Source organism: Kwoniella europaea, chromosome 1, assembly GCF_036810445.1.
Source record: "Kwoniella europaea PYCC6329 chromosome 1, complete sequence".
Lineage (NCBI taxonomy): Eukaryota > Fungi > Basidiomycota > Tremellomycetes > Tremellales > Cryptococcaceae > Kwoniella > Kwoniella europaea.
The window spans coordinates 15,963,606-15,975,134 of NC_089487.1; the positions used below are offsets into that span (position 1 = coordinate 15,963,606).

The following is an 11,529-nucleotide window of genomic DNA, read 5'->3' on the forward strand; positions in this document are numbered from 1 at the left end:
TCTATATACAAAAGTCAGAATATGATCCCCAGAAAAGAGAGAAGCTCGCATCACAAGCTGTTCCAGTCAGTACTTCAGTTGATGAAAATCGATGAAAGGATCCTACCATACTGCAAAAGATCTAGTGTATACTGTGTACTATGTTGCGGTTTCTATCAATGCATTATATGTATCGTATCTATCGCAAAGCTCAATAGCCGATCAAGTCGGATCATACCATATATTTTATGTTTTCTATGCCAACGCAGTCAGATGAATATCATTCCGTAAAAACCACACTATCCCCCTTTCCAATCTTTTCTAACACATCCAAGACAATCTTCAAATCCCTCACTTCCTTAGTTAAGTAATTGCTAATTGCCATCCTGACCGCACCTTGACCGCTCCAGGAGGTAGACGAGACGTATAATTTCCTCGTATCATTTATAGCCTTTGTCAACTTCACTGAAAACGAGGGATCGGATGGTGAGAAAGGTGATTCTGCTGTAGGGCAGAATAACACGATGTTTGATGGTATGATGGGAGTTTCACCATCCTCCGAAGAGAGGTAAGAGGGAGATGGGTTGAGAAGTTTGTAGTATTTTGATTGATCGATATATTGCGCGATGGAGCGGGCGAATCGGATGTTTCTTATAATTATATCTACACGTGATGATTATTGTCAACTAAGCATTTCCCCTTGTGTTATGAGGATAGTTGAGATCTGATTCGTCTTACTCACCTTTATAACCTTCTTTACCCAAACTCAGTAAACTAGCCAGCAATGGCAAGGCCCTGAACCTCCTCGAGTTTTCGATATTCACAAATAATGGACTGGGAACATCGGCCGGGGAGACTGTACCTTCAGGTATATCTTGATCGTTGGAAGCTGGAGTAGAGGCGAGAGTAGAATTGGAAGCCAGGTAGGCTGGTGCGGAAGCCGAGGGTGGTTGAAAGACATTGGTAAGTGAGGACACGTGGCGGGTATAGAACAAGCCACAATCGTATGGGACCTATTATCATGGAAGTGTCAGTACGCATCGTTGGCACTCATGAGAGATAAGTTCAAAGAATCGCTCACGTTTAGCCATTTGTGACCTGTATCATACACAGCGAATTCAAATCAGCAAATATCCCAATGACGAATGGACGATTTAGCCAAGATCATAGGTAATTCAATTAGATGCTTACCATCAAGTGTAAGGCTATCGGCTTTATCTATGTGTTTTGTATATTCTGATAATTCAGGCATCATTCCTGCGAATCCACCGAAGGCTGATATCGGAAAAAGATCAGCTTGATCGCTTCGATGACGATCTTGATCAAACAACATTACTCACCCCCATCGACATGAAGCCAAGCTCCATACGCCTTCGAAAGCTCCGAAACTCTATCCAAACCTTTACCGAAACCACCCGTATTCACTTCGCCCAAGCCATAACAAATGATTACTCCTCTACCAACCTCTTTCTCAATTTTCAGCCTTTCCTCAAGTTTCTCCAGGTCGAAAGATAGTTCATCCTCTAGATCCGAAGGCATAGTCTGGATGACTCTGGGTCCGCCTCCCAGCCCCACTAGGGACGCAGCTTTTGATATGGAGAAATGAGGATGTATCGATAAGATCACAATCGGCGGTGAAGGGAGCGTAGGTGAGGAAGGAGGTCCGTCCCTCGCCCATGAGTATCCGGGGGGTAGGTGAGGGGATTGTGAGAGGAGATGATCCCTTGCACAGGCTGGGAAGAGTGTGAGATATCAGCGCGTCTGTATTTCATGTTAAACGAGTATAAGTGATTATGAGGGAAAGGAGAGACCGGTGTCTATCCCGTAAATGTCTGAGTTGGACTTACCCAATCCCAATATATTACTAGCCGTAGCTCCCGTCGTAATCGTCCTACCCAGAAAAGTACTTCTTTTAACATCCAACAGATCCAAAACCAGCTCCAACGCTCTCTGCTCAATGGCCGTAGAAGCAGTCTGCTGATGCAGATTCACCTGGACATTCTCATCGTAGCTTGTAGATAGTATATCAGCCAGCTGAGCAGCGGGAGTTACCCCTCCTACTACAAATCCATAGTATCGAGGTCCATTTTGAGCTTGGAGTATACCTGGCAGTACTTTTTCTATCAAGTATGAAGTAGTATCTGAAGTACCGAGACCCTTTTCCGGTAGTGAGGTAGGCAAACTAGAGAAAGTCGATTGGATGGAAGTTGGAGATGGGAGAGCGGGGAGCGTGTCTAGTGATTGTTGACGGTGCAAAATGTGGGATATCACCTGGTCTAGGGACGATTGGAAGTTGCCTGGTGAAGCTGAAGATGTCATGGTGGGTTAGAGTGACAGATAACGGAGTTGATATGCGACAGTTTGATCATGTCGAGGAGATGGACATGATATCTACTCGGTCTAGTCGAGTGTGATAGCCGAGGTATACAAAGGTCCGAGATAAACAAGAGCACTCACTCATCGATCACCAAGTGAGTGACGTGGCATTTATCTCTATACCGGAGAACAACAAGACTCCGTTCTCCCTCTTTCCCAGCTTTTTTTGCTTTGGTTGCCACGCGTCCGTCCGTCTAGTCCAGTCGCGTCTTTTTGTCTAGTGTAGTTTCAGCTGTGTTTGGTACACACTCTCTCTTCACTACCCATAGTACATCTCTATACATCGCATTTGACATCCCTTTCATCGGCTCATGGGCTTAGTGGTAGTCATCTCCCCCTCATCACCATCGCTATCGCTACTCACACTCACTCTCTCGAAGGAATCAGCGCACATAGTCGCTACTCGATAGCAACACCCGAGTTGTCGATCAACTCACACCTCATACAACTTAACGCACGGACACGATTTCTGTTACCTATTCATCACCTTGACCTTATTCCCTTTTCTCGGCCAATCAACACACTCCACCGACTCCATAATCATCGTCGGGTCATCATATAACGCTCTCTTTCCATTTATAACATACCTAGCATATATACCCAAGCAAGATGTCATCATCGATATATACAAAAGGGACGAGAGTATGGTTACCTGATCCTCATACAGGATGGGTAGCAGGGACGGTATCTTCCTTGACGCTACCGTCTGACGAGGCATCCTCGTCGGAATGTACTATGGTGATAGCATACGAGGCAGACGCCAATACGACAAAAACACTCAAATTCCCATATTCTGTCATTCAAGCTGCCAGCGCGGATGCTGTGTCAGGTAATATACAACCTTCAACACCACCTCCAGGACAAGATCAATTACCACCATTGAGGAATCCACCGTTATTGGAAAGTTCAGAAGATCTGGCTAGTTTGAGTAATTTGAACGAACCTTCAGGTGAGCCCATATTACTCCTACTAGCGATGGATTCCGTAAGGCTGACTGTAATGAACCAGTCCTTCATGCTATCGCAACGAGATATAGTAGACATCTACCATACACCTACTCTGGTATCGTACTGGTGAGCTACTCCGCCAGCCCAGAACGATTGGTTATCAGCTGACAGGAATCAAATATCTAGGTCGCTTTGAACCCTTTCAGTCCTCTAGCGATCTGTAAGCTGCGCTTTTAGGCCCGAACCGTCATAAGAATGCCAGCTGATCTCTCTCTCGCTCTAGATGGCCCTGAGATCATCCAAGCTTATTCTGGTAGGAAGAAGGGAGAGCTCGAACCGCACTTATTCGCTATCGCCGAAGAAGCTTTGGATTGTATGAGACGTGGTTCTGGGAAAGGTGGAACGGATCCTACAGGTGCAGGAGATCAGACCATTGTGGTCAGTGGAGAAAGGTGGGTGAGACTCGATGCCTAAACGACTTCTCTCACATCGTCATTCGACTGGTCACGTCATGAAATGGGGCTGTTCGCTGATAAAAGATACCTTATACCCACAGTGGAGCAGGTAAAACCGTGTCAGCCAAATTCATTTTGCGATATTTCGCCTCGGTGGATGATCCAACCAAATCAGAAAATTCAGGTGGAAGACGTAGAGAGATCGGTGGAGATGAGGATGGCATGAGTGAAGTTGAGAAACAGATCTTGGCTTCGAATCCTATTATGGAAGCGTTTGGTAATGCGAAGACTACAAGGAATGATAACTCTTCGAGGTTCGGCAAATACATTGAGGTGAGTACCAGATTTACTTTGTTGTCGAGGAAACGAGCCCAGACACAGGAGTGAGAGATAGAGACAATTCTAAATGTGAAGGGGTAATCTCAACGTGTCCTATTTGACTGGAACATTACTGACAACTTTGGCGACGTTTACAGATCCTATTCGACCAAAGTCATGATATCGTTGGAGCAAGAATACGTACCTACCTTCTTGAAAGATCACGATTAGTGTATCAACCAGAATCGGAGAGGAATTATCACATATTCTATCAGCTTCTAGCTGGAGCTCCATCAAAAGAGAGAAAAGATCTTTCTTTGTCGACCAATCCATCCGATTTCGCATATATGGCAGGCGGAGGACCCACTTCTACACCTATACCTGGAGTGGATGATTCCAAAGAATTTAGGGAGACTCAAAATGCTTTATCTACCGTTGGAATCTCTGTAGAGAAACAATGGCATATCTTCAGATTGTTAGCTGCTTTACTGCATATTGGTAATATCAAGATCACCCAGGCTAGAACGGACGCTGTTCTGTCCGATGACGATACTGCTCTATCCCTCGCTACTAATTTACTTGGATTGCCAATAGCGGATTTCAAGAAATGGACCGTGAAGAAACAGCTTATTACCAGGTCGGAGAAGATCGTTACGAATCTTGGATCAGCTCAGGCTATGGTGGTGAGGGATTCGGTAGCAAAGTTCATTTACTCTTGTCTCTTCGATGTGAGTTCAAACTGCCCTGCAATACACCATGTTCTATAGCTGATGGATTTGCTTGTATAGTGGTTGGTCGGGGTCGTCAACGAGAGTTTGTTAGGCGAAGGGGGTGAAGGTGCTAAGAAGGCTACCAAATTCATCGGTGTTCTTGATATCGTGAGTTGGCTGATTAGTGAAACCTCGACGATCTAACAACTAACACTGCTTTGACAGTACGGTTTCGAGCACTTCAAGAAGGTAAGCTTGTTTTGTATACTTTCCTCTGCTGGAAATTGGCTGATGAAATCCTTAGAACTCCTTCGAGCAATTCTGTATCAATTGGGCAAACGAGAAATTGCAACAAGAATTCAACGCTCATGTATTCAAGGTGAGTGAAGCTGTGAATTTGGCTTCGAACAGCTACTAATTTGATGCTGTCTTTAGCTTGAACAAGAAGAATACGTGCGAGAAGAGATTAACTGGACTTTCATTGAGTTTGCCGATAACCAAGCTTGTATCGATGTCATCGAAGGCAAGATGGGTATTCTTACCTTACTCGATGAAGAATCTAGATTACCTGCCGGAGCCGATGCGTCATTCGCCAATAAGCTTCATCAACAACTCACCAAACCTGAACAGAAAGAAGTGTTCAAGAAACCCCGATTCAACCAGAATGCTTTCACCATCACTCATTATGCTCATGATGTCACATATGACGTTGATGGATTCATCGATAAGAACAGGGATACCGTACCAGATGAACATCTGGCATTACTGCAAAACTCCTCAAATGAATTCCTCCGAGAGGTGTTGGACGCAGCGTTGACAGCGGCAAACACAGCGAAACCTAATGGCGATCAAACGAAGACTGCTGCTTCGGCTGGACCAGGTCCAGCCAGGAGAGTCGGAGCAGCCACCAGGAAACCTACACTTGGATCCATCTTCAAACATTCCTTGATCAGCTTGATGGATACCATCAATAACACCAACGTTCATTACATCAGATGTATCAAGCCCAATGAAATGAAGAAAGCATGGGAATTGGAACCCCAACAAGTTCTGGCTCAATTGAGAGCTTGTGGTGTTTTGGAAACCATCAGGATCAGTTGTGCCGGTTATCCATCAAGATGGACATTTGAGGAATTTGCTGAGAGGTGAGCGAGGAGATCCACTTCATATCATCTTCCCTGCTCATTAGAGCAGCAGCAAGCTGACTGAAAAATTTAAATGTGATTTACAGATACTACATGCTCGTCTCATCGAAAGAATGGTCTTCCAACACAGATTACAAAGGACTCTGTTCGCTCATCCTTCAAAAGACCCTCAAAGACGAAGACAAGTATCAAATGGGTCTAACCAAAATCTTCTTCCGAGCGGGAATGTTGGCATTCCTTGAATCTGTCAGAACTCAGCGATTGAACGAATTGGTTACACTAGTCCAGAAGAATGTCAGGCGGAGAATTGCCTATAAACATTATCAAACCCTTCGAATCTCGACGATCAAGATCCAATCTTGGTATAGAGGTATACTAGCTAGAAGATTCGTAGAACAGAAGAAGAAAGAATCTGCTGCGATAAAGATACAGAAAGTTGCGAGAGGGTATTTGGCGAGGAAGAATTACACGGAGATCAGGAATGCTGTTATCAAAATTCAGGCCGGTATGTTGATTTTGCCCTCTTACACTTCACACGTCTTTTCCTATATTCAGGGAATCAAGCATCTTATCAATAGAAAGTGGTCTCGATGCTGACTTTCTCTGCTAGTCGTCCGAGGTCATCAAGCTAGAAAGAGAGCACTCGAGGAAAGGACGTCATCGGCTGTCCTCAAACTCCAATCGCTCTTCCGGGGTCTGTAAGTTGATATCGCATGCTGAATTATAGCCATTTGACTCACGTATCCTCATTCGCACAGCGTCGTTCGTCGACATTATCTCGCTCAGATACGCCAAGTCGTCGTTCTGCAGTCCCAATGGCGACGAAAACTTGCTGTACGAGAACTTCGAGGTCTTAAAGCGGAAGCTAAATCAGCTAGCAAATTCAAGGAAATCTCCTATCAACTTGAAAACAAGGTTGTCGAACTCACCCAAAACCTCCAAAAGCGAACTGCCGATAACAAAGAATTGTCCAGCAAGATCAAAACGCTTGAACGACAGATCGAGTCATGGCAAAATAAGCATGATGAGATTGCCACCAAAGCTAAAGGTCATGAAGCTGAATTAGCTAAACCTACCGTACCCCTCAGTCAATTCGAAGAAGCGTTAGCTGCTAAAGCTGAGACCGATGCTCAACTGAAAGAAACCGCCGAGAGAGTCGCCGAACAGGAGAAGGAGATTATCCGACTTACAGCTGAGTTATCTGCTCAAGCTGCTGAGATGGAGGAGAAACAATTCACTATCGATACTGCGGCAGCTAAGAACATTGAAGATCAGAATACTATTGCTGGTCTTAGAGCTGAATTAGCTTCGACGAAAGAACAGATTTCCCGACATAACACTCTGAATGCTTTGACGAAGAATGAAAGGCAGAGAGAACCACCTACATCACCTACTCAACCTCATGGCTTGAGGGCACTCCAGGAATTAGGAGTGAATTCTGAACGGCAACCATCTTCGTCCAGACGAAGGAACAGAAGACATTCGACGACCGGTACTGGACCTTCCAACCATGCTCGAAACTTATCTGACGAGATCACTTCGTTCAAGAAGAACAATGCTAATAACCCTCGAGCTGTATCTGTCATGTTCCCGCCTAATGGACCAGTAAGACCAAGAGATTCATCCGGATTACCATTACCCACAGTGCTAGACAACGCTTCGGACGAAATGATCAGGTTGTTGGAAGACGAAGCACCATTGGATGAAGATGTGTTACAAGGTCTGATATACCAATTAAAAATCCCTCAACCATCTCTGCATAATACTCCTTCAGCCAAGGAGGTGATTTTCCCAGCTCACTTGATCAGTCTGGTAAGCAACGAAATGTGGAAACAGGGTATGATAACGGAGAGTGAAAGGTTCTTGGCGAATGTGATGCAAGCTATCCAGCAGCATGTAATCGTGAGTGTTCAATCCTCAATTCACCGTGTCAATGCTAAGGGAGATGTGCCGCTGACATTGTTCCTTGTATGTTTGTAGTCATTCAAAGGTGAAGACATTATCATGCCCGGTGTATTCTGGTTATCCAACGTCCAAGAGATCCTATCGTTCATCTGTGTCGCCGAACAAGATGCCGCCCAAGGATATGGACCAGGATTCGATTCTGCCGATAATTCCAATATCGATTTTGAGACCTATGAACGTCTGATTGGAATAGTCAAACATGATTTGGACTCTTTAGAATATAACATCTATTTCTCGACAATGTTGGAAATTAAAAAGAAATTGACCAAGATGGTCATACCGGCTTTGATCGAATCTCAATCTTTACCAGGTTTCATCACTGCTGATGGAACTGGTAAGATGTTCTCTAGGATGTTATCTGGTATGGGATCCAACGCCCAACCTACAGCCACAATGGATGATATCTTGAATCTGTTGAACAAGGTTTGGAAATGCCTCAAGAGCTATTACATGGAGGAGAGTGTAATGCAACAGGTCGTAACGGAGTTGTTGAAGTTGATAGGTCAAATTGCGTTTAATGATTTGATAATGAGAAGGAATTTCTGTTCGTGGAAGAGAGGTGAGTGGAATTTCTCTGACGCGAGGTGATATGGCGATACGATACTGATTTTTGAGTGGGAAATCAGCAATGCAAATCCAATATAACATCACTAGGATTGAAGGTGAGTTAAGTGTCGCGGGTACAGGAAATCGGACCAACTGACGGTATTTTCACAGAATGGTGTAAATCCCATGAAATGCCTGAAGGGTTACTACAACTTGAACATCTCATGCAAGCTACCAAATTGTTACAATTGAAGAAGGTGAGTTGGAGTGTCGCCATACATGCCCAAGAATCTAACTTTAGAGGATCTGATTGGATCACGTCTTTTTCTGATCGAACGATGCTAATTTCCTTCTGTCATTGATATAGGCGACAATGGGCGATATTGAAATCCTCTTTGACGTCTGCTGGATCCTCTCACCTTCTCAAATCCAAAAACTCATCTCTCAATACCATAATGCAGATTATGAAGCTCCCATCTCCAACGAGATCCTCAAAGCTGTCGCGGCGAGGGTGAAACCTGATGATAAATCGGATCATCTACTGTTGACTCCTGAGACGGATGAAGTGGGACCATATCAATTACCTCCTCCTAGAGAGATAGCTGGGTTGGAAACTTGTAAGCGCATTTCCGACTAAACAATAGTGGGGTCATGCTGATGATTTTGGGGTTGTGCCGGATTTCGATAGACGTTCCTGCTTGGTTGAACGTACCGGTCATTAGGAGATTAGCTATGCGCGTGTCGTAATGAGGAAGGACAGTCGGTGTGATCTACTCATCATACACTATACATATTCATAAATAGATACGGACAGGATATGAGGAAGGTCGGTTTTGGTTTTTTTCTTGGTTTATCGGTGCTGTATATGTCAGGATTTAGAATAATAGTTCAGTCATATGCTAAGGAAAGTGAATCACATTGTATGTGATTAGACGATTAATGTACTTAATGTGTTTTCCTGTTATCATCTTTGTTTTTTTTTTGTGTGTGTGTGGGCAATCTTGATAACAATCTTTTTTCCATCTTTTTTTTTTGTTTTTTGGACGGCAATGCGATATTGCATGAATTCCGGTAGATACGACCATCAAATTGCGACCCAATCCAGTCCAATCCAATTGGTGTTGGTATTGAAATACCAGGTCAATTCCGTGCAACTGACATATGACTATATAGGTGTAGAGTGTATATCATCTAATGGAATCTCTGGGTATATGAAAGAGGGTTACGAGTATATAACAAAACTACATGTTCATTTCTCATTTCTTCACTTGAATCTTCTGAATCTAAAACTTGGTATCCTACACAATATCTTCATGTTTGTTACGGATATAAATAATCATCTCATCTCATTTTGCCCTTTAAACCTCTGTTCCGCAGTTGTCAAGATTTCAATTTTCACTATTCCAAGAAGAAAAGAAAGAACAATCGTCAGTATATGGGGTATACTTGTTACCATATAAATGGACTACCACTCACGGAATTCTAAACACTGTAATTTCCTGTTGTTTGAAGTACCTTCTGTTCTCTTCATCTATCAAAACCAAATTCAAATAATACCTCGTCGAAAATTTCTTATTTACATCTCTGAAAGTCGGAGTCAATTCGAATCCACCTAAAAACAACCTTATTGGAATTGTCTCGCCACGGACGGGTGCTCCATCCATAATTTCGAATTTGGTGATGGTTTCCGATTCGTTATATTGGTTTGGAGGTGCGCCGGTGGTTTCTCGTCGGATGATGGATAGTTCCATGTGTTTGATCTTGATTCGGACGAGGAGGAAGTAGATTTTACCTACTATGACGTCTTTGAGATGATATCTATATTAATTATAGGTACAATAAGTCAGCTGACGTATCTTTTGGTGGGACTTCACCACCTATGGACAGACCATGCTATAGATCGAGAAAGAGAGAAAGAGAGAAAGAGAAAAACGCCGTCTCCTCTGACCGGGAGTTAACGATAATGCAACAACACTCACTTGGCTTTGTTGTACTCGAATTCAATATGCAGACAATCCTCTATACCCACTTCCATCTTTATACTCGTATTAGCTTCAGGTGGCATACGGTACGAATGAACCCATATTTCACGTTCTTTCGCAGTCCGGTTCAACGACACTCTCAGGTAGTACCTGACGATAACAGTGTGTCAGTGTTGATGCTCAATTCTCAAGTATCAGTGAGAACCATAGGTGTATACCCGTATACTCACCGTAATTTCACGTTGATACCGCTATATGACTCGTACTGCTTCTCTACGTTCTTGAAAGTGAAATCGAATGTTTGAGCTTGTCGCATCTCTCCTGCTGAGGCTAATTCTTGAGATAAGGATACGAATTCGTAGTGGTTTCCTCTGTCGTAGAATAGTTCTGTAATCGCAAGTTGGGAAGACAGACAAAGTTGTACGATCATGCATAGACAGAAGAAGTCAAGAGAGATGAAAGGGAGAGCGATACCCATTGTGAGCATCGATACAGATATTGGCGCATAGGGAAATGTGAATCAACGTACCTATCGACCCGATGAGCTCAATTCGTATACCATCATGCTGGAATTTGCGGCCGTCTTTCACTCTCACATTGACCTAGGTGGGAATAGTAGAATCAGTAAGCTTATCCCAGCTCGATAGAGGTCGTGGAAGGAGCGAGAAATGGAAATGTCTAGGGTTATTCTTCAATGGCCAGGGGACCGGTGGCCATTTGCTACCTCTTATCTTTCGACAAGATATGTATGCTACGATCCCCTCGATAAGCTCAAAGAAGTATCCTTCTGCCTGATCCCACGCGAGGCAAGGCCGTGCTTGTAGACAGACTCGAATCAGATTGTCAATGCTCACCTGCCCAGTCACACTCTCCCCATCATAATAAACAGGACACATCTCCCTCTTATCTTTATCACCTTTCACTTCCACCTGTCTTCTTTCATCTTCACCTGCTAATTTGATCTCTATCTCCACTGGTGATCCGGAGAAGTTGAAGAATGATGCCATGCTGGCGGAAGGGGAGGGTCGGATGCTTTATATAGCAGCTCTGGACTAAGAGGGCGGGAAGCGATTCAATGGTATCTTGCTGGAGATAATTGTGAAATT

At 43.8% G+C, this 11,529-nt stretch overlaps 3 protein-coding genes across 3 annotated transcripts; 1 reads left to right on the forward strand and 2 right to left on the reverse strand.

Moving 5' to 3' along the window:
• Nucleotides 1-259: 259 nt before the first annotated feature.
• On the reverse strand, nucleotides 260-2,298 carry V865_006077 (uncharacterized protein; the record flags this gene model as incomplete). Its single annotated transcript, XM_066229837.1, has 6 exons — nucleotides 260-642; nucleotides 722-992; nucleotides 1,061-1,077; nucleotides 1,171-1,254; nucleotides 1,320-1,712; nucleotides 1,827-2,298. The coding sequence occupies 6 exons, from the start codon at nucleotides 2,296-2,298 to the stop codon at nucleotides 260-262; spliced, it is 1,620 nt and encodes a 539-aa protein (XP_066085934.1).
• A 666-nt stretch (nucleotides 2,299-2,964) lies between these two features.
• On the forward strand, nucleotides 2,965-9,188 carry V865_006078 (uncharacterized protein; the record flags this gene model as incomplete). Its single annotated transcript, XM_066229838.1, has 18 exons — nucleotides 2,965-3,304; nucleotides 3,364-3,428; nucleotides 3,489-3,522; nucleotides 3,586-3,754; nucleotides 3,859-4,090; nucleotides 4,234-4,803; nucleotides 4,864-4,953; nucleotides 5,011-5,034; nucleotides 5,090-5,164; nucleotides 5,221-5,930; nucleotides 6,017-6,435; nucleotides 6,541-6,628; nucleotides 6,689-7,832; nucleotides 7,911-8,454; nucleotides 8,522-8,557; nucleotides 8,613-8,698; nucleotides 8,809-9,058; nucleotides 9,130-9,188. 18 exons carry the CDS (start codon nucleotides 2,965-2,967, stop codon nucleotides 9,186-9,188), a joined length of 4,935 nt encoding a protein of 1,644 aa, XP_066085935.1.
• Nucleotides 9,189-9,913: 725 nt separating this feature from the next.
• V865_006079 (uncharacterized protein) lies at nucleotides 9,914-11,430 on the reverse strand (the record flags this gene model as incomplete). The annotated part of the gene is made up of 5 exons (XM_066229839.1): nucleotides 9,914-10,259; nucleotides 10,421-10,573; nucleotides 10,654-10,810; nucleotides 10,953-11,025; nucleotides 11,278-11,430. The coding sequence occupies 5 exons, from the start codon at nucleotides 11,428-11,430 to the stop codon at nucleotides 9,914-9,916; spliced, it is 882 nt and encodes a 293-aa protein (XP_066085936.1).
• Between the last annotated feature and the right edge of the window lie 99 nt (nucleotides 11,431-11,529).